This window comes from Camelus ferus, chromosome 13 (assembly GCF_009834535.1).
Source record: "Camelus ferus isolate YT-003-E chromosome 13, BCGSAC_Cfer_1.0, whole genome shotgun sequence".
In the NCBI taxonomy this organism is placed as follows: Eukaryota; Metazoa; Chordata; class Mammalia; order Artiodactyla; family Camelidae; genus Camelus; species Camelus ferus.
In genome coordinates this window covers 31498431-31522143 of record NC_045708.1, presented here as the reverse complement: position 1 = coordinate 31522143, position 23713 = coordinate 31498431, and the positions used below count along the sequence as shown (strand labels likewise).

Below are 23713 nucleotides of genomic sequence, written 5' to 3'. Positions count from 1 at the left end.
GCTTTAATAAGAGCATGTGCATAACAATATTTCCTTATGTAAGCAACTATATTTCAGAAATGAAATATAAACTTCAGTGCAATTACTGAAGCTGCCTGAAGCTTCTGGACTAGGCACAGCAATTTTAAAACATTATACATTTTTTAAGTCACTCCTCTCAACAGCCACATGCATAGGTGCTATTAATGATTAATTCACACGTGAGCTCAAAAAGATGAAGAGACTTAGCCAAGATGACAGTTAGGAGGTGGTAGATACTATTTGAACTGATTACTCTGTAACAGCAGTGCAGGAGCTCTTCCGGCACCACCACTGGTGTGGGTCACAGTCAGCGCCACCACAGAGGGAAGCACCGAGTCCAGGGATAGCACGAGTGGTCGGTGCTGCTGCAGATGGGGCAGACACGAGAGTCAAGGAGCCCCGCACAGGCTCACACGGGCACCTCTGGCCGGCGTGGCCCACTGCTGTCTGTGACAGTGTACCCTAATAAACTCTATTCTTACACTTGACCTCTGGTTTCAGGTAGATACTGCAATTAAGAGGTTTAGGAGTTTCCTGGTCAAGATGGCACTGGAAGAGGATCCTGATCTTACCTCCTCCCACAAACACCTGATCTTACCTCCTCCCACAAACACACCGAGTCTACAGCTACATGGAACAACCCTCTGAAAAAACTTAAAGACGGGCTGAGCCACTCCCAGCAACCCCGAACGAGAGGAAGTCCGCGTCAAAGCCATTCCCAGGTATCTCCGAGACAGGAGTTTATACACTCATTTGGAGCCCCGTTGTGGGGACTGCTGCCCAGGGGACACCTCGAGATCAACTGGCCACGCTGCCCACCAGGGCATAAGCTTGAAGTCCCACAGGACTATACATACTTGTACACTTTAAAAGCTGCTGTCTGAAGGTCTGGCTTCTCAATCACTTGCCACAATATAGTACATCAGAAAACTCTAAATAAGAAAAATAATCTTCCACCATCTCACCAGCAATCCTTGACTTTTTCATTTTATGCTACCCTCCAATCCTTGTCCACGTTCATTTTCAGAATCTATATTGAGTTTTATCTTCTAGAATGGTGATTTTAAAATACAATATTTGTTTTTTTAAAAAAGATCTCTCTTAAAGAGCTATGCCTAAAGCTCCACCAAACACAGCATTAGTTTCTAACATGTACATCATGAATAAATTTACGAATATCATAAAAAAAATAGAAGAAGAATCAGCCATGCATAGCTCTCGGGGAGCATGAATACCAGCAGTGAGACATCATGAGCCTGTCATATTCTCGTCTCTCAGTCTCCCACCTTCTGCCTGCCTTGCTCTGTGGGTCCCTATGGGCTTTCTGAATTCCATAAGTTTCACAAAGAGAAGGAAAGATGGGTGGCGGTTGCCCCTTTAGCACAGAGCACTGCAGAAAGGCCTGTACAACTACAGACAAAGCTTCGGGCACATCTTTCCCCTCTCTCCTGCACACCATCAACTTCCGGCAAGGTGCTTCAAGAATCAGGGCTATGGAAGAGTCCGAGCCATGATGAGAAGAGGGTGCCCAGGTAAACTGGAGCACAGGGAGACCAGAACCCAGCAGGACAGGCTCCTCCCAGGGCAGTGCAGGGTCGCTAGATATCGAGGATGAGCAGGTCTAAATCAACCCCCCATTGAGAAAGCAACAGTAACTTCTAAAACACATAGCCCTGGGTAGAGTGGGCCACGTCAAGTCATTACCAAATTAAAATGCCTCAGAAATGGCCTCCTGACCATCCCAGCGAGAGAAGAATAGTGGGAGTGTTGGGGATTCTGAGTCATACAGCAGGCGGGGACCTCTAGGGCAGTTAGCGGTCAAAACCACCAAGATTAACAGTCGCCAACTCCCTCGGGCCAGAATAGTTAGTTTCTCTAAGGCGCTCACACTCCAAATGCCAGGAGGCCCCCCTAGATGTCTGATCAAATCATGCAGCCCTTGTTCTTCTCATACTCTGCAGCTGGCCTTTCCTTTGGGGGGATTTAGCATTTCAACCAGTAAGAGCACCCATTGTCCTGCAAACGTGACTACCAAGCGCCTGGGGTGAAGAGTGTAAACCACTGCACTCTCAAGAGGAAATCCAGATGGAGAGGCTGGAACCTAAAAGAAGGAACCAGACTTCCACTCCTCTGCTTCACTCGGATGCACTGAGCTTAAGGGATCAGGCCAAACGATGGGTCGTAAATGGGAAGGATGTAGGACCCGGAATCAGAAACTTTTACAAAAGACACTGCAAGCTGTGTGACCTGGGGCAAGTGGTGGACAACCTGATTCTCTGCTTCCTCGTCTGCAAGTGGGAACCTCTCAGTTCCCAGGGATGGTGGAGAATGTGGTGAGAAAGCACGCTTGGAGGGGCTGGCTGTCCTCTAGAGCACCACACAGATATGACATGAAAGGTGAGGTGGCACGGGCAGGTCCTGGAGGTTTCCAACACCTGGCTCAAGTGTGGATTCTGTCACACATCCTCACTGAACAATTTCCAGTGGGACAGTGCCCTGATCACCATGTGCGTTTTAAGGATCAACATTTGGGAGGCGAGGAGCAGCACAGCAAAAGGCTGAAAGCAGCAGTCCATGAGATAGAAAAATAATCAGGAGAGAGTGTGAGGTCTCAGTTGCCAAAGGAAGGAGGTGTCTCAAGAAGGACGCAGGGACCAGCTGAGTGAAACGCTGCACTAGGCCCGCTAATGTGGGGACATAGGATTGACCACACCTGGACGCCCAGCTGGATTGGGCAACATGGAGGTTACTCCTGACTTTGAGTACAGCTGTGTCACTGGAGTGTGGGGGCAAAATGCTGACTTCATTGGGTTTAAGAGAAAACAGAAGAACTGGAGTTCTGGAATAGAGACTGCAATGTTTAGAAGTTTTGCTATAAAGGAAGACAGAGAAATGGGTCAATAGCTAGAGGGAAGAAGCAGGGAAAGATGTGTTTTGAGGTTAGGAAAATTTTTAGCAAGTTTATGAGCTGGTTAGAATAAGGAGCAAACTCATGCATGATGCAGGAGAGATGTGACAGTTCGAGAAATGTCCTTGAGAATGTGCCTTAGCTCTGTTTACCCTGCCCTGCCCTGCCCTGGCCAGTGACTACCGGTTTGTCTTGTAACATTCAGTTTAAGCACCACTTTCCTTTATGAAGCTTCTCGTGATTGCTTCCCCTCCAAAGTAGAACCAACCTACCCTGCCTGTGGGCCCCATCTTACCTAGAGCTGACATGAACCTGACCTTGCTCAGTTGTTCCCACACTCTCTTTCTCTCCCACGTCTTTCCCTCCCTCTCGTTCATTCATTCATTCATTCATTCGCTCAACAGATATTTAGAAGCAACAGTCATTCTGCTTGGATTTGTATCCTGGCTCTATCCCTTACTAGCTGGGCATGTTATTTAATTACTCTGTGCCTCAATCGCCACATCTTTAAAACTGGAATTATACTAGTACTTACTTCATAAAATTACTGTGAGGATTATGTTGAGAATAAAGTGCTTAGTACAATGCCTGGCACATGGTTCTCTCTCAGAAAATGCTAACTCTAACAGTCTTGTTCTGTGCCAGATGCTGGCCTGGGATTAGGGATACAATGATGACTAGGACACAATATGGCTAGCGCTTGTTATACTGAAGAATAACTGTCCATTTAAATATCTTTCTCTCCCAGACCAAGAAATCTGAGCACAGTGCATGGTGCTGAGTATGTAAGTACCCAACAGAATGTCTGTTGGACTGAACTCCATTGGTTACTTTGACTTGAAAGGTTAATTGATAGGAAGTGTGGGGGTGTGATGGTGATGGCTGGTGGAAATGGAGAAGGGACTTTTAGGGTTAGGACTCTATAGATCAGTGATGGGCATCTCGTGACCAATGGTCTAATTTCTAGAACCTCTCAGAAAGGACTGAACTCAAATCAACCCCCTACTATGCCCCCTCCCTCATTCCACGTCGTAGTTTACCGGAAATTTATCTCATTCAGTGGAAGCAGTTCAAGGAACTGGTTGTGAGGATGAAATAAGACCATGTATGTAACGCTTAGCACACTGCCTGAAAAATCACAGTTAATAAATAATGGTTTCTTTTCAAACAAATATAGCAACTTGATCAAAGGTAGCCAGTATAACTGTGATGGGAGGGCCTGCATGATGAGCACACAGAAAGAACCCTCAGCACAGAGCTCACCCCACCACTGCTTCTCCAGTTCTATCCTCTCTAACCTTCCTGATGAAGATGCACTTCTTTAGGTACTAAAGGGATGTTTCTGGAAAAATGACATGGTTTGGGAAATGGCAGAAGCAGCCTAGGTTAGTAATCTTAGCCAGTCACTAAACATTTTCATTTTACATTTCTTTTTTCTGAAATAGCCTTTATGGAAGAAAGGTTACTTAACACTTAACAGTGCCACAGACCCTTTCAAGCTCCAAGATAGAAAAGTTTTTCCTTAAGGACAATTTCTGTCTCCTCTGACTGCCTTTTCCCTCTGATCCCCTGATTACAGGCCTGCTGGCTCTGCCTGTATTATCACCAGTCTCTTTGTTCACTCACATTTGGGGTGTTGCCAATCCATCCTGCTCTGGGTGGGCATCACTGACCCTTTGTGAACTCCACCACACACTTGGGCTTCTATGTAGCTTTGCCCCATTTACAGTGACCTATGATAAACTTGGCTGCATAGTATCATGTCTCTTCCAGAACTATAAGAGAAGAGGGACTGCTTGGTCTATGCCACCTAGAATCTGGGCTATTTCTCAGCTCTGGAGGCCCTACCTTTCAGCTCGTGCGACTGGGCACTGCAATACCCTTTCAACAAACCAGGCCACTCTGCTGTTTGATTAGTGATCCTGGAGCTGACATTACTGTAGTTTATCTTTGTCTCCAGGGCCTTGAAATTTATTTCATTTTAGCTGGGAGGATGCTCTCCAATAAGCTCTTGCAAACGCTTTAGCCTGAGCTGTATAGGCAACTCTCACAAAGACTCTCCACCAGGGATCTCTTGCAACTGCTCTAATTCTATTTTGTTTCTACGTCTTACTTAAAAAAAGAAAACACAACCTCTTTCTGGATGGTAGTGAAAAGAACAGGGGAACTAACATTTATTGAGAATAAACCATGTGCCAGACAGTTGACTTAATTATCTAATTTAGCTTTAGAATAATCCTCTAAGGCAGTGCAGCCTTTAGACCCAGGCATGTGAGGCTAAAAGAGTCCAAGAGAAGACATGTTGGAAGATGTGCTGTTTCAAGTTTATACTATAAAATTTCAAATGATAAATATTGATAGGGATTGCACTGAACCTGTAGATTGTTTTGGATTCTATGGACATTTTAACAATATTAATTCTTCCAATTCATGAGCATAGACTATCGTTCCATTTACTTGTGTCTTCCTTAATTTCTTTCATCAGTGTCTTATAGTTTTCAGTGTGCGTGTCTTTCCCTTCCTTGGTAATTTATTCCAAGGTATTTTGTTATTTTTGATGCAATTATTAATGAGACTGTTTTAAACACAACTGATTTTTGTGTATTGATTCTGTATCCTGCAACTTTACTATATTTGTTTAATAGTTCTAACAGTTTTTTGGTGGAGTCTTTAGGATTTTCTATATGCAATATCATGTCATCTGCAAATACAACTTGGATTCCTCTTATTTCCTTTTCTTGCCTAGTTGCTTTGGCTAGGACTTCAGATACTATGATGAATAAAGTGGCAAAGGTGGGCATTGTTGTCTTGTTCCTGATCTTAGAGGAAAAACTTTTCAGCTCTTCACCATTGAATATGACACTATCTATGGACTTAAAATATATAGCCTTTATTCTGTTGAGGCATATTCCCTTTATACTCACTTTTTGACAGTTTTTGTTATGAATGGATGTTGAACTTTGTCACATGCTGCTTCTGCATCTATTGAGATGATCATATACTTTTTTCCTTCATTTTGTTACTGTGGTGTATTGCATTGATTGATTTATGGATGTTGAATCATCCTTGCATCCCTGGAATTAATCCCACTTGATCATAGTGTATGATCCTTTTAATCTGTTGTTGAATTTGGCTTGCTAAAATTTTGTTGAGGATTGTTGCATCTATGGTCATCAGAGCTATTGGTCTGTAATTTTCTTTTCTTGTAGTGTCTTTGTCTAGTTTTGGTATCAGGGTAATGCTGGACTCGTAAAATGAGTTTGGAAGTGTTTGAATAGCCTCCTCTTCTATTTGGAAATGTTTGAGAAGGACTGGTATTCATTCTTCTTTAAATGTTTGGTAAAATTTACCAGTGAAGCCACCTGGTCCTGGACTTTTGTTCATTGGGAGGCTTCTGACTACTGATTCCATCTCCTAACTAGTAATTGGTCTGTTTAGATTATCCATTTCTTCGTGAGTCAGTCTTGGCAGTTTCAAATGATAAATTTAACACAACCATAAAACTAATTACAATTCACATTTTCCCTGCATGCTTTGGGTAAGACTTGCGTTTGTGATCATTGTCAGCAAAGCAGTCACAACCTTTGAGAGTCACTGGAAGCCAGTATTTTTGGCCTGCATGAAGTCTAAGGATAATACAGCATCATGAGTAATGATGTAACCACCAAGAAATAAAGTGTACCAGAGGACTGAAGAGACAGGAAGATGTACATCGTTTCTATAAAACACGTTCCAGAGAAACATGACACCTTAAATAATAACAGCACTGCTACCTTTTTCTTGTGGTAGGAAATGTGAAATTGGTGAGAATGATGCACCTGATAATAAAAAACATGATGAGGTGTTTCCTGAACCTGAACAGAAAGAAATGGTGTTTGGATACTATGAAGAACCCTCATGTGCCCTGACTGGATAATAAACACATATGTAAATAACACTTCTTCCCCCATTGCTCTAAATCCTCATCAATAAATCATTATATCTCACACAGACCCATCAACTTATTTATAAAGCCTTACAAAAAAAAAATATTTAGCCAGGGTTGGGCTCACCCGTGAAGCAGCCTTACTCTAGGGTATTATTCTCATTTTTGACAAGCTGACTCTAAAATCCATTCTTTTTTTTTTTTCTCACCAAAGCCCTTGCTTTCTTTGGTAGAAAGAACAGTGGGGCTTAAAGGTAGAAAGACTAGAGTTTAAGTAACTAGCTCTTCCACTTACTAGTTGTGTAACCTCAGGCATGTGATAATTGGTTCCCTTAACTCTTAAAATAGCTATAATAAATATAGGACTGTTGGGAAGATCAAATGATTTCCTGCAACAATATAGGTCAGAACATTCTTTGAAAGGTTATACAAATGTCAGTAAATATTCCTACTGTTTTAATGTCTGACTTCTGCTTTTACTACTTGTAGGTCACCTGAATTATTATCATCATTTGACTAATTTAATGAGGAAAAGATTGTTCCTTTTACTTTTCTAACTTGCGTTAGTCTCTCCTATTCACTTGGCTGTCTCCAAACTTCTGCTCTACAGCAGTGAGGTCAGGAGACTCCTGGGAACAGAGAAGGAGGGTCACTGAAATGAAGCCAACATCTCATATAGAGGGACTTGTCTTCAACTGGCATGCCAGTGCATATTTGAGCCCAGTGGAAGGGCTAAATCTCGTAAGAGCTGCAGTGTAGTACTTAACTGATCTTTTTACTGTCTCCACGGTTTTTCCCTTCCCAGAATGTCATATAGTTGAAACCATAGAGTGTGTAGATTTTTTCAGACTAGATTCTTTCACTTAGCAATATGCATTTAAGGTCCCTCCAAGTCTTTTTAACACCAAATAATATTCCATTGTCTAGATGTACTACAGTTTGTTTCATCCATTCACCTAGTGAAAGATGTCTTGGTTGCTTCCAATTGCTGGCAATTATGAATTTTTTTAAAGGTAATAAAACAAAAAGGCCTTTATTATTGTATAAACTAGAGCAATGTGCAACATTTGTGCCATATTACAATATTTGTGAGCAGTGTCTGTATAGACATAGGTTTTCAACTTAATTGGGTAAATACGGACAAGAGAAATTGCTAAATAACGTGGTTAGGAGATGTTTAGCTTTATAATAAATACGTTGCCAGAATGGCTGAACCATTCTGCACTCCCGCCAGCAATGTATGAGACTTCCTGTTGCTCCACATCCTTGTCACCATTTGATATGTTAGTGTTTTGGATTTTAGCCATTTTAATATGTGTGTGGTGATGTTTTAGTGTTGTTTTAATTCGCATTTCCCTAATGACATATGATGTGAGCACCTTTTCATAAGCTTATTTGCCATCTGTGTATCTTGTCAGGTAAGGTGGATATCTGGCCAGGTGATTTTTATTTTTTATTGAAGTTTAGTTGATTTACAATGTTGTTAGTTTCTGGTGTACAGCATAGTGATTCAGTTATACATATATATGTATATATATTTTTCAGATTCTTTTTCATTATAGGTTATTACAAGATATAGAATGTAGTTCCCTGTGCTATAAAGTAGGACCTTGTTGTTCATCTATTTTATCCATAGTAGTTTGTATCTGCTAATCCCTCCTCCCTTTCCCCTTTGGTAACCACAAGTTTGTTATCTATGTCTGTGAGTCACTTTCTGTTTTGTAAATATGCTCATTTGTTTGTTTTGTTGTTCAATTTTTTTTATTAAAGTATAGTCAATTTACAATGTTGTGTTAATTTCTAGTGTACAGCATAGTGATTCATTTATATATATATTTTTTGCTTTTATTTCTATTCCCATGGGAGACTGACCTAGGAAAAACATTGCTATGATTTATGTCAGAGAATGGTTTTGCCTATGTTCTCTTCTAGGAGATTTATGATGTCCTGTCTTATGTTTAAGTCTTTAAGCCATTTTGAGTTTATTTTTGTATATGGTGTGAGGGAGTGTTCTAACTTCACTGATTTACATGCAGCTGTCCAGCTTTTCCAACACCATTTGCAAAAGAGATTGTCTTTTCTCCATTGTAAATTCTTGCCTCCTTTGTCGAAGATTAATTGACTATAGGTGTGTGGGTTTATTTCTGGCTTCAGCCCATTTTTAATTGGGTTGTTGTTTTCTTATTGCTGAGCTTTAAGAGTTCTTTGTATATTCTGGATAAGAGGAGTTTTTGGTTTTGTTTTGTTTTGTTTTTTGCAATTGATCTAATAGGCTTATTTATTTATTTAAAAGTTGAAACACAGTTGATTTACACAGTTGTGTTTGGATAAAAGTCTTTTATCAAACATGTGTTTTACAAGTTTTTTTTTCCATTTTGTGGCCTTTGTAAAAATTCTTTTAACAATGTCTTTCACAGAAAATTTTTTTTTTAATTTTAATATGTCAAGTTATTGATCTCTTCTTTCATGAATTATACTTTTGGTTTTATAACTAAAAACTCATTGCCAAACCCAAAGTCACTTAGATTTTCTCCTCTGTTTCCTTCTAGAAGTTTTGTGTTTTACACTTAGGTCTATTACATTCCATTCTGAGTTAATTTTTAGGAAAGGTGTAAGGTGGAAGAGTCAGTTTCTGTATATGGATGTCCAGTTGTTCTAGCACGTTGAAAAGACGGTCCTTTCTTCCATTGAATTACTTTTGCTCCTTTGTAAAAGATCGATTGACTACTTCTGGACTCTCTGTTCTGTTCCATTGGTCTGTTTGTCAGTTCTTTTACAAATACCATGCTGTCTTGATTACTACAGGTTTATTGTAAGTCTAAAGTCATGTAGCCTCAGTCCTTCAGCTTTGTTCTTCTACATCAGTTTTATGGGAGCTACTCTTGGTTGTTGGTGTTTCCATATAAACTTTAAAATAAGTTTGTTGATATCCATAAAATAACTTGCTGGGATTTTAATCAAGATTACATTGAATCTATAGACCAAGTCCGGAGGAACTGACATTTAAACAACAATGAATCTTTTTATGAATCTTTCCATCTACGGATGGAATAGGTCTCCATTTATCTAGATTTCTCTGATCAGAGTTTTGTAGTTACATACATATTTAGATTTATACCTAAGTATTCCTTTTCGTGTGTGTTAATGTATATGATACTGTGTTTTTAATTTCAAATTCTGATTGTTCGTTGCTGGTATACAGGAAAGCAACTGATGTTTATATATTAACTTTGTATCCTGCAACATTGCTATAACTGCTAGTTAGCTCTAGGAGTTTTTGGTCAGTTCTCTGGGATTTTCTACATAGTCAACCATGTCAACTGTGAACAAAGACAGTTTTATTTCTTCCTTCCCAATATCTATGCCTTTTATTTCCTTTACTTTTCTTACTGAATTAGCTAGAGCTTTCAGTATAGGAGTAGTGAAAGGAGACATTCTTGCCTTTTCCCAAACTTAGGGGGGAAGCATCTAGTTTCTTATCATCAAGCATGATGCTAGCTGTAGATTTTTTTTGTAGATGTTCTTTATCAAATTGGGGAAGTTTCTTTCTATTCCTAGTTCTCTGAGTTTTTTTTTTTTTAAATCATGATTGGATTCTTGCTTTTCTGCATCTTATGGTTATGATCATGTGATTTTTCTTCTTTAGCCTGTTAATGTGATGCAATACAGTACCTGATTTTCTAGTGCTGAACCAGCCTTGCATAGCTAGAATAAATCCCACTTCATTTAGGTGTGTGGCTTTATACATTGTTGGGTTCAATATGCTAATACGATATAATAAAGCTAATATTTCATTGAGAATATTTGCATTATGTTCATGAGGGATATTGGTCCGTAGTTTTCTTCTCTTATAATGTCTTTATCTGTTTTTGGTTTTAGGGTAATGCTGGCTTCACAGAACAAGTTGGGAAGTGTGCCCTCTGCTTCTATTTTCTGGGAGATATTAAAGAGAACTGGTATCATCTTCTCCTTAATGTTAGACAGAAGTCACTAGTGAAACCAGTCACTTGTAGTCTGCTGCATCTCAGTTATGAAATTTGTGAGCACAGAGTTGTTCATAATATTCCTTTATAACTCTCTTAACATCTCTGGAATCAGTAGTGATGATTCCTCTTTCATTTCTGGTATTAGTAATTTATGTCTTCTCTAGCCTCGCTAGACGTTTATCAATTTTATTAATATTGTCAGAGGATCCACTTTTGGTTGTATTGATTTTCTTTACTGATTTCTGCCCTTTGCTTCTTTGATGGCCTCCTAAGTATTATTTCCTTTTCCACTCCTGCTGCTCTCCAACCCATCTACCTTCCCACAGCCAAAATCATCTTTCTACGAGTCAAACTGATTCTGCTTTTCACCTGCTTAAAATACTTCTAGTGCATCTTTTGCCTTCGAGATGAGCCAAAACTTCTTACTGTTGTCTCTAAAGCCTTGCATGCTTTGGTCTGCTCATTCCTCCAGACTTATGCCTCACCCTCAGACCTCTTGGAGATTTGACAGCACAGAAAAGATAGATACTAAATTTTCACACAAATATTTATTTCAATTATAGATAATTAAGAGATATTTAAACAGGCTGATAGAATGTACAGGAAACCCTTCAATGGATTCAGATTTTAAAAGGCCATGAAGGAAAAATTAGGTAATGGGCTGGTAACCAAAAATTAATATAAAAGGAATTTCTGAAAATAGTGTTTAGAGACCTAGAGATCATAATGAAAGTTTTTTTTCATTACAGAAAAGGCACATCCAAATATACTTTTTCATTGTAAAGGTATATTAAGGACAACACAGAAAATGTAAGCTCAGAAGAAAAAGTTCCCACAATCTCACTGTCCTAACGTAATTACTACTACATTCTGCATAGTTATTATGCCATATTCAGATATGGTCACAGTGATAGGCTTGAAGGCTACACCCCCTTGGTTCTCAACCCTGGCTGGTTAAAATCACCTGGCAGAACTTTTAAACATTAATGAGTCCGATTCCTGAAACTAAATCAGAATCTCTGGGTGGTGAGGTCCTGGGTTGAGAAACACTGTGTATACATGATTTATGTACAAGCAGGAGCCTCACCTCCAGGGTGAGTTTATTCTTGGCATCCATCACCTGGAAAGTGAAGAGTTCCTCAGACAGGAAATGGAATCTTTTAGAGTAGTGGTTCTCAACTTGGCTGGATATTGGAGTCATCTGGGATTAAAAAAAAATCCCAATACTGCACCCCAACCCAATGACTTCAGAATCTCTAGGGGGTGGGATGCAGGCATCAGTAATTTTTTTAAGCTCCCCAAGTAATTCCAATATGCAGCTAAGGTTAAGACCCACTGTGCTAAGAGCTCCAGGTGAGCTACAGAGTGGGACTTTGGCTCTTTGGGTCTTGATCACATAGGTATCAAGATGTCTAGGAGGCTGTCTTTGAACAGCGAGTTGTGAAACAGGCTGGAAGCTATGAAGCAAAGAACCCAGTCAGACCCTGCAATGCTGCGCTCTCCTGCCATGAACTAAGTCCGGCCCTGGCTTCAGCTGTCTACAAAAGGGACAGAACTCTGTATTTTGCAAACCTGACTGCTTCTTTGGGTTTCTTTTACCCTCAGGGTTTCCCTGTTGTCCTCTTTTAATCTTTAGTGAAATATTTTTAGCTTTGTTCGGAGGAACCAAGAGAAAACATTTTGTTGTTGTTGTTTTGGTGGTGGTTTCTCTTTTCCTTAAAGCATTAAAGAGAACCTGTGCTCTCTGGAGTCAACGTGCTGGTGGCAGCAGCTCTTGAAGTGAGAGACCCACCAGGAGATGGTGAAACTCAGGATTAAGGGCAGGGGAGTCCTCATCACTGCATAAAGATGTGATTTCCCTCAAATCTTCCAATATTGATACTTGGGGGATCTGGGATTTGTTATTAAAGATGGCATTGTTCTTTCTCATATCCTCTTTCTCTGTCCTTAACTGATGTTGTGAACATTTATTGAATATTTACTATGCACCAGAAACATTGGACTAGGCATCGGGAATACATCCATGAGTGGGACATTCACAGTTCCTGCCCTTACAAAGTTTTTGTAGTTGCTCAAACTTAGGATCAAACTGACAGTGTGAATTTGGAAAAAATAGAAACCTATGTTGAATAGTGCGACAAGTAGGATGTTTGGAGCCAGGCAGAGAATGGTTGGGATGCTGGCTTCACCACATATGGTTCTGTGAACACAGTAAATTGCTTTTATGGTTCTCATTTGTTACATGCATTTAAATACTTCCTACTTCATAGAGTGGTCCGCCAATTCACACATTCAACCAACAAATATTTACTGAGCAATCACTAAGTGCTGGCAATGTTTTAGGTGCTAGGAAATAGCAGTGAACAAATTAGAACCCCCTCCCCACTCCCCCACTGCTGCCCTCCCTCAAGTGAGACAGACAGTCAACAAGTGGAGTCCAACAGTGATAAACACTCTGGAGAAAAATGACACGGTAAGGGGAACAGGGGATGCTAATGGGGGATGGATATATAATTTTAAATGGCATGGGCAGGGAACATCTTAGAAGGGGACATTTGCGCTAATGTCTGAAGAGGTGAGGAAGGGAGCAATCTCTGCAGGTGTTTGGGAAAGAGCGTCCCAAAGGAATGAGCAAATGCTAAGAGTCTGAGGCAGGAATGGACCTGGAGTACCTGAGGCACAACAAGGAGCCCAGTATGGAATAATAAACAAGGAGAGTAGTGAGAAAATGTGGTCCAGATTATGAGCATGGTTGAACGTGGTAAAAACTCTGGTTCTTATTCTAAGACAAATGGGGAGCCATTGGACGGTTCAGATCTCAGGAGTAGCCAGAGCCATCTTGCATTTTAACAGGATGGCTTTGGCTTCAGTGTGGAAGCAGACCACAGGGCAGCAACCATGAAAGCAAGGAGAGCAGATAGGAGTGCAACGAGGAGGTAGGAGATGATGGCTGTCGGCACACAGTGATAGGTCAAGCGGTGAGAAGTGGTGGTAAAGCCAGTGGAGTTTGCTGATGATCAGTTTGGTGTCAAAGATACGATGCTTAACAGCCGGAAGGATGAAGTGGCCATTTACTGGACTAGGGAAGATTCTGGGAGGCAGGGGTGAGAATCAGGTGTTTGTTTCTGGACATGTTAAATGTGAGATGCCTATTACACAGCCAAGTAAAGGAGGCAAGTGGATACATGAGTCTGGAGTGTGGGGAAAGGGGATACAAATTTGGGAGTCATCAGCACATAGATGATATAAAAGCCACAAGACTGAATGAGACTGTGTAAGCAGTTGTTGTGCAGAACAGGTAACACAGAAAGTACCTAGCATGGAATTGTGCGGAGAGTAGGTGCTCAATACACACGTTCCTCCTGCAGCCATAGGGAACCTGGCAGGTGGTTCTGGAAATAGTAAACTATGCCTTGGGGTATATTTTAGACTGCTCCGTGTTTACAGGCCTTTCACAATTGGCTGGGTTTTCACAAGCCTTTGGGGGTTAGAAGTTGTTGGTTTTGGCTCCTGTATCTTTGGGTCTTCATGCAGAATTCCTTATAAAATCAGACTGAGCATTAAGGCCCCCACACTCTTGCCCACACGGCTACCATAAAACACCCACTGTGGCAGGACACAGGTGCTTTCCCAGAGCACGGAGCACCCACCCACATCCAGCTGAAACAGATGACACCTCCATTTAATTAAATCAGGTTCCAGAAGGCTGACATCAGCCCAGGAAAAACACACCTGGACACCAGGGTCTGGCGCCATCAAGGCTCCAGATGGCTCTTCTCTGGGCTGGACCATGGGCACATTCCTGGCTCCTGGTGTCATGTTCCTCATAACTGAGACTGAGATTTCCTCAGGGTTCTGTCTGAAGTGCTCTGCCTCTGGATACTGGCAGGGTTAACTCCCTCTCTTTTGTTGTGAGTCTTTGCTCAAACGTCACCTTGCAATGAGCCTGTCCTGACTATCCCCTTTAAACTTGCAGTCTCTTCTCCAGCATTTCTTTTTCCTGTTCTGTTTTCTTCCATAACACTCATCAGCTTCCAAGATAATGAAAACATTAATTACTTATCACACTTTCTGTTTACAGACCACCTTGTTCACTGGTATATCCTCAGAGCATAGGATACTGCCTGACACAAAAGATACATAGTAGCTGCTCAAGAAAGAATGAATGAGGAAGTGCTTACCTCAATGTCTAGGCAGCAGCCTGGAGCCCTGAACCTTTCCCTAGGGCCCTGCACTTTGGACAGCAGACTCCTTTCAGGGAACCCAGAGCCTCCCCAGGGACCAGACTTGAAGCCTCTGGAGGTATCATCCAATAAGACTGCAGCTGAATGCCCTGAGCAGCCTAAGTGCTCACCCACAAGGGAACACAAGGTTAACTCCCGGGCAATTCTGAGGCCAGCAAAACCCAGCTCACCAGCCTCACATCCTGGTTATTCACCCCCTCAATGATATCCTTGTGGGTTTTCTCATGCCCAAGTCACTGCTCTCTGTGGCTTCCTCTTCTTGGTCCAATCTCCTGCTTCTCCCCCACCACCCTTCCCCTACCAGACTCTTAACTTTCCACTGTCTTCCATGAACTTTTGTTTCTTCACAGCCTCACTTTTTCAGTGAATGTTCCTTCCATCTTCTGCTTTCATAGAAACCTGAGCCCTGAAAACACCATTTCCTTTATACCCCATGCATCTGAGGATCCCTCATACCCTCTCTGTGCTCCATTTATGCTTCCAAGACACAAGTATATCATCTTTATTTAAAAAAAAAAAACCTGTCCATCGCTCATGCTATCCAGAAATACTACTTCTTACCCCCACTTGCTGTTCTCATCTACTCCCTGCCCCTTCACCAAGATTCAGCTCACAAGACATCCTTTCCAATCAGGCTTCTAAGGCTGTTCACATGGGTTTAGAATTTCAGTTTTATCCCAATTACAAAGCACACAGTCAGCACTCATAAAATATTTGCTAAAAGAATGAGTGAGGAAATGAAATCTGTGGCATGAAGCAGGAGGCAAGCTGAGGTTCAGATCTCATTTAGGGGCTATATCCTTCCCGGTTTACCAAACATCGATAAGGATAGGTTGAATTTCATCCTTGGGTGATTACTATTATCCCAACTTCAGAATGGGAAACTGAGGCTCAGCAGTTAAATAACTCACTCAAGATTATAGCTAGTAAGATGTGTAACTGGGCTTTAAAAATCCTTGTCTGACTCGACAGCCCACGTTTTTAACCTCCAAAAAACACTGCCCTCCTGAACAACAGAGTTTGCAGTTAAAAGAAGGTTTTGTACAGCTCAGTGCATATTAAGTGTTCCGAATAATTTTCATAGCACCAACAAATGATTCTGTCATGTAGATACAAGAATTGAGGGAACCCTCAAAGGAAATAGGAAACTAGTTACTCTGCAAAGACGTAATTAAAAGAATACAGTGAAGAAAAAAAAAACCCCAAAACATCTATTTCCAGATGTTTGGAGTATCACTGGATATAGAGATATTTTAGGAAGATTTCTATATTTTAATAATAATAATTAATAGAATATTTCTATATATGGTTGCCCCTTGAACAACAAGGTGGTTAGGGGCGCTGACCCTCCACACAGTCAAAGATCTGCATATAACTTACAGTCAGCCCTCCATATATGCAATCGCACATGCACGAATGCAATCAATGGCAGACCGTGTAGTGCTACAGTGTTTACTGTTGAAAAGATCTACGTAGAAGCAGACTCACTGCAGTTCAAAACCGTGTAGCTCAAGGGTCAACTGTAAACGGATTTCAAGATTTGAGAACACCTAGGGTGGGGAGGCACTTCTCATTCAGATACACTGGTACTGCACTCTCAATGAAGGGCCAGCCAAGTATGATCTGTGGGCCAAATCTGACCTGCTATCTGTTTTTTGTATGGTCTGTGGAGTTAGGAACATCTTTTACATTTTTAATGGTTGATTAAAAAAATTAGAAGAATAATATTTAATGACGTAAAAGTTACATGAAATTGAAATTACAGTGCCTGTAAATAAAGTTTTATTGGCTACAGCTACAGCCATACTCACTTGTCCATGTGCTGCCTGTGCGTGCTTTCATGTTACAGCAGCAAAGGTGAGTAGTTGTGACACAGACAGTGAAGTCCCCAAACCCTGAAATACTGACTGGCTCCTCACAAAAAAAAAGCTGGCCAACCTCTGTTTTAGTCATTTCTTCTGACTTAGCTTCAAGTTCACTAATTCTGTCTTCAACTGTATCTAATCTGCTGCTAAATCCTTCTATTGAGTTTTTAATTTTGGTCACTGTATTTTTCAATTCTAGAATTTTTGTTTTTCCAATCTACTATTTTGCTTTTTATACTTCCCTTTATATATATATAGTTCAATTTTTATCTTTATTTCCTCAAATACAGTGTATCTAATTGTTTTATAAACTGTGTCTGATAATTCCAATTTCAGAAGTCTTCGTAGGTCCCCCTTTGTTGTTGTTCATGGTTCTCCCTAATGGAGCCTTGTTTCCTGTGTGCTTAGTTATTTTTCACCTTGAGTTATTCATTTCCTTGAAAAGTTATTTGTAAAGAACTCATGTCTTCCTCCAGAAAGGGTCTGCATTTGCTTCTGCCAGGAGCTCGAAGGCACTACCAGCCTGGAATGTCCTGGACTGAGTTCATGGTTTGAGGGCTCACCTGAGTGATGAGAGCCCTCGCTGTGAATATCAAGAGTTTCTTTTTTATAGACTTAGTGCCCTGATCCACTCAGGGCTCTGGCAATCTTCCCTGCAGTCCTAGTTTAGGGGTGCAGGTTTAGTCCTAGTTTATCCTTATGCTGAGTCTTTCGGGGTTCCAGCTTAATGCAGAAAGCATCAAAAGATGGAAAATACGGAAGTCAGTAGACCTGGAGGCTAGAATGGGAAGGTCTAACACTTAATCAGAGTTTCAGAAAAGGAGTAGAGAGAGAAAGTGGGATAGAGGCAGTATTTAAAGACATAATGGCTTAAAATTTTCCAGAACATAAGAATTCTTTTACTACAGAAGCTAAACAAATCAATCAAAATAAATAAAAAGCAATTCTTACATTTGCATATTTATTCATACTTTATAGAACTCTTTCTTTTATTCTTCATAAAAACTTAAGGAAGTGGGTATTATTATCTATATTTTTCATAAGGGAAAATTGTGATCCAGAGAGCTAAAATCAATTATCTAGGGCCGTATAATTCTATGCAGCAAGGGCTGCTCAGAATTGTATCAAATCCAGTTTGATCCTAGTTCAGGATCTTTCCTATACATCAGAAATAGAACACAACACAGCAGAGAAAGACTTCATAAGGGGAAAACTGAGCGTTGCTAAGGAATTCCTTCTAAAACCCAGAATCTTTAACTTGGAAACTTCTCCCTGAAAGCAGTTAAAAACCTTTCCCACAGATCTGTGCTTTGTTCTGAAGACAGCACTGGATTGGAAAAACCTTTGCAGTAAGAGGCAGGAATGTTCTAGCTTATACCTTAAATTGGGAGTTAAATCTAATGAGGCCAAACCAATTCTCTGGGCTAAAGACCAAGTTGATTCCAACGGTTTATGGAACTGGCCTGGTACACCACCTACTGTGTACCACCCAGCTGTCAGGAGAGCAGCGCAGGAATGCCCTCCTAATCCCCCCTTACACCACTGAAGACAGGTTAAATACTGTAGTTAGCATGTCCTGGGTAACATGTCTTTCGTTCATCAACGTGATTCGACTTGGTAAATTACTACATCTCTTCCATTCTGGTTGTATTTCACTTCTTATAGCTTATTCCTGATTTGTTTTTTGCCCAGAGCACTAAAACAAGAATTTTCTAAGGGTGAAGGCTGTGAATTACTAGCATAATCCAGCCCGATTCCCCAGGTGTTAACACGTCGCTGACATCTCTCTACTAGCTTGGTATAAAGAACAGACCACTCTTCCCTCATGGCTGCCTCCACGATATATAAAAACTGAGAGAATTACAATGCCTGAACTCATAGGAAGAGGCACCAGAGCCAAGAAGCCAGATGCCAGGGTAAGGGGGCTAGATGCCAGACAACTCAGCAGGAAAGCCAAACAACCCCGGGTTTGAGGTCTTGTAGGTAGGTGCAGCCGTCACCATCAGAAGCAATTGTGGTCAAGGCCTCGTGCAAAAGAGGAAAGAAAGGGGACATAATTCCGACCTTTCACGTCTGTCTGGTATGGGCCAAGGGCAGAGGCATATGAAGATGACTAACCACAGAAAGGAGCCACAGGCAGTTCTGCAACCATTTACTGCACATCAACCATGTGAGAGGTGCTGTGCAGGGCACGAGCACAGAGGGGATTCAGCCCCATCTCAAGGCAGCCCAGTCTAACGAGGGAAGAGCACAGGTAACCAGCTGTCATCCAGGCTCCGTGTATTCATGTTTACTGAGCACCTAACACACACATGCCAGCCCTGCCTAGGTGCTAGGGAGACTGAGAGGGCTAGAACAGGGAGGATACTGAAAGGATTAGATACTTACTTGAAAGCCCCTGTGAATTCATCATTTCAATTCAATCCTTACCACAACCCTGTGAGGGAGGCATATTCACATCCTTATGTTACAGGTGAAACTGAGGCTTAGAGTGGTTAAGTGGCCTGCCCCAAGTCAGAAAGAAAGTAGATGGCAATCTGGGATTTGAACCCAGCATGGCCCAGCTCCAAGACTGTGCTGTTACTTAAATTAATAACTATTACATGGTTAATTATAAAATAATGAGATAATGGGTGCCAGAGGCAGAAAATTCACAGGAAGCAGAGGAAGAGATCATTTCGTGTAGGGAGGTGGCCTTTGAGTTTTCCCAGTGGACAAGCAAGGAAAGGGGATTGCAGACACAGATAACAAACACATGCAAAGGCAGAGAGAGGGAAAGGGAGGGTTTACCCGTGGGAGAGTGACAGGAGTTAAGGTGGGGAGGAAAGCTGATCATGGGAGGTTTTGCATGCCAGGCTGCAGAGCATCTTTGAAAGGCCCCCGCCTCCTGCTGCAACTCAATCACCCTCCACTCTGCAGCAGAGGACTTTCCTTCTCATCCCTCAAACTCCTGGCAGTGGCTCCTTCTGTAATGAGCTGTCTGTGTCTGCCAGGCCTTATGTTTGTACCCACAACCCCATCCTCTCTGGGCCCCAGCAGACTCCAGGATTCTGCCGACAGACTGAGGACAGAGGCCCTGGGAATCCCCCAACAACCCCAGGGGTGGTGAGAGATGACCCTCCAGGAATGGCCCCCAGCTCTCACAGAGCTCTCTACCACACAGTCAAGGCTTGCTCTCATTCTACTCACAGTTTAGAGTCCAGCTTCAGGAGGAAGCCCAAACGATCATACTCTGAAAAAGAAAAGCAAAGCAGGAAATGTCAGTGATGTCGAGCACAGCTGACACTAGGAGATTGCATTCCCCAGGAACATGGGTGACAGGAGCAGATTGCATTCCCCAGGCCCTGACCAGGGGTGGCAGACAACTGCTTCAAAGGACAGATCCAAACACCTAAGCTGCAAATAAAGTTAAGTCACCACACTCTTGCTGAACACCTGCCTTGTGAAGGACCAGGTTCCATGCCGGTACTTCCTAGGCCTTGTAGGCCAAACAGGCCTATGCTGGTCTGTTACTGCCTTCCTGTTCAAATGTTGTGCTTGAAGCTGAAATTTAGTAAACCACAACACGGGACCCCTGGAGAAGTAAGAGGGTCAGAAGCAGTCTCTGCTTTCTCTAAGCTCTGAGTTCTCAGATTTGTGCTGAATCAGCCATGTTAACTTTGGGGTGAAGATATGGCAGCCAAGGGTCCTCAAACCCATGGCAGTGATCCTCTTCATGACAATTACAAAGAAGTGATAGATTTGATTTAATAAAGGGTGTAGGAAATTTAAAATGAAATCTAAAAAAAACCTGGTAAGATGTTTGAAACAAATGATAAATCATTATTTTATTTAATTTCTCTGTATCTTGCCTCATTCTAAAATGAAGTTGAAGAAGTTTTTAAAAACTGTATGCAGTACAAGATTTTAAAAAAGAAGAAATCTGGGGCCAAGGGGGAAATAAGCATAGGAAAAATAATAAAAAGCAGCCAGGATAAGAATGCCAAAAGTAGATGTCCTAAGCTTTTATGTGTTTGCTGGAAAAGGATTACAGATCTAGCCCCAAGATTTCTCACAGCTGAAACTAAGTGCAAAGCACTGATACAATGGTTTAGAGTATCCATGAAATAAACTAGGAGAATCCTAGCTCTTTCTGGTAATAACACTTCAGAGAAGTTTCCTGTGTCCTCAAACATATTTTTATAAAGAAATGATAGACAAATATATGTATGTATATGTATGACTGGGACATTGCGCTGTACACCAGAAACTGACACATTATAACTGACAGTACTTCAATTAAAAAAAAAAGAAATGACAGAAAGTGTTATAAGATTGTTTCATATAGCTCTGTTCAATGACTGGAGTGTGTGTGTGTGTGTGTGTGTGTGTGTATAGAGTGCTGTGTCAAAATAAGGTGGTCTAGGAATGCAGCTCTCAGCTGGCCTGGCTTAATTTGAGGATAAAACAGAATACCAAGACCAAACAACTTTGGAAAAGGCCATACAGCACGGCTTTCAAGGAATTCAGTCTTTAATAAGCAATGAATGGCTAAAGAGGGAAGTTACACACACGGACAAGTATCTCACAAGAGCCACTCTGCAAGGCCAATTAAGGCCAGACTGTGTGCTTTCACAAGCAGCTGAGCTTCGGGGAGAGAATAATTCCTCCTACTAAAACGGAAGATAAACCAACTAGGACACACAACTCAACAGAAGGCTTGCCTTCCAAGAGAATACGCTCAGGCAAGTGAAAGCCTTTCCTCAAAATAATCCTGGTTTTGCTCTAATTCAGATGAATGGATGAGACACTTTGCTTAATACATCAGGAACTTCTAAAAAATCAGTAAGATTTCAATTTTTAAAATAAACTGAAAACAAAATTTGCCAAAAGAGTTAGTTTCAAATTTTAATGCTCTTTCAATCCTATTTTATCACTGCATGAAAAAGAAAACCTCGTTAACTTGCCAACACCTGCTGCTTTTTCCCCACGTGGCCATAACACTGGGGAAACCCTCCTGCCGCTCCTCAGACCCGAGCGAAGACTTCCTTGGACATACGATGAATCCACACTTTGGCTGATTCCCTCCAGAGAGGCCAGAGAATGCTTTTCCTTTGCTGCAAACTCAAATGTCAGGGGCCAAGCAAGAAGATAACATAAACCAGAGAAGTGGGAGAATGTAATGCCCTCTCACAGCAGCTCACACCACTTACTTTAGCTGCACTGAAAACAGATCCTGTTGAAAGGTCTTTTTTCATCACTTATTTTTGTATAGTAACCATAATTATATCCGTGGGTCATTTTCCAATGGCATCTTAAGTTCTGTTTTACACGCACACACACTAATTGCACATTAAATATGTAAGAACACTTTGCATTTCTAAATCAATTATGTCCTGTCCTTCCATGGCTCTCTTGGACTATCTGTTGTTTGTTCTCTTTTGTTAAGAGACACAAGTACCAGAGACATTTCATTTTACTCTTAATTTAAGAAAAGGTAACTGCATGCGCCCAATGGTAAATGGCCACTGACACTGGCTTCAGGTCTCAGAGCCACCAAAAGGGAACGGAGTCCATCTGGAGACGCTATGCCCTGTCGGAAAGAGCAGCCTCCCCCACCTCCAGCCAACTACACCAAGGAGCAGTGCAGGCCTGGCGTTGCCACATTTTCTAATTTTTTAAAGCCAAGAATCTGGAACTTCTAAGGTAAAATTTCTCAATTTGTAAATATTGGCAAAAGATTCGAGAAAAAAATTAACGATTATGAGGCTCAACCACACTATGCCCAGGGGCAGGACGCAGCCAGCAGGCCGCTGGTCTGTAAATGCTGCCCTGGACGAGCAGCTCAGGAGGGCTAGAAGCAGCTCTCTTTTGTGGCTGCACACAGGAGATGCTTCATAAATATTTGTTGACTATTATTATCAGGATTATTTGGTCACATTGGTCATAAATCCAAGTCAAATTCTAACAGGATGCTAAGAAAGTTTTAGCCCAGCCTCTAGGATGGTAAATTTTCAGACACTGAAGTGAGATGCTAGACTAGGTTTTAAGTTTTCTAAGGTAATATCTGAAAATGTGTTACATAATTCTAAAGGCTCTCCTACATCAAATATAAAAGTAACTGATGGTGAGAGATTAAAAGAGAGAAGACTTGAAGAATTTCTATGGAGAAAGCAGTGTATGAACTCCACTACCCTGAAGGGGCAGAACTCCACCTCCCTTAGTACTTGTCTCTTACTTAAGCCTGGTGAGGGAAGCTCAACACATGACCCGTAAAGAATGAGAAACACAGCGGACTGCCAGGTGCCTGAGTTCTACCTGAGAAGTACGAAGGACGCAAGATGGGCTGGCTGGGGAGGATAGAGCTGCATCAGAACTGACCTCTAGAATTTGTTGCAGAGAAGGAGGCATGAATAAGCTAGTGTTTGGTTGTTCCAGGTCCTTTCCAAAAGATCTGCCCAGAGGGCTGTTGGGTCCTTAGCAAACAGAAGTGAGAGTGGACATTGGGAGTCCCAGGAGCTACAGGAGTGAGCGACAGGGTTTTTGTGAGTGCATGACCCACATCAGGGGACCTGCAGAGGAGAGGTCCCTAGAGAGAGTGGTCTCCAAAACGTCTACGAGAGCACCCCACAAGAGTCAGCTTAACACACTTGCCAGCGCAGTGCCGACACTATCTTCTGTCTTCTCTGCTCATTCTCTCTCTCCCTTCCCCACCAATTCCAGAGGTCAGAAACTGCAGCCAGCTACTGAGGGACCAGTGGGAGAAGGACAAGCAGGGCACATCC

General features: G+C 41.6%; 1 protein-coding gene across 6 annotated transcripts in view; it reads right to left on the bottom strand.

Annotated features, from left to right (window-relative positions):
• Positions 1-23713, bottom strand: part of ST3GAL3 (ST3 beta-galactoside alpha-2,3-sialyltransferase 3) — a 188323-nt gene that overhangs the window by 72189 nt on the left and 92421 nt on the right. For all 6 annotated transcript variants that reach the window (XR_004324972.1, XM_032494067.1, XM_032494069.1 and 3 more), the window contains one exon: positions 20139-20181. Coding sequence is in view for 5 of the 6 variants with exons in the window: in XM_032494067.1 (XP_032349958.1) it covers positions 20139-20181 (43 nt within the window). In the remaining variant the exon portion in view is untranslated. The remainder of the gene's footprint in view (positions 1-20138; positions 20182-23713) is intronic.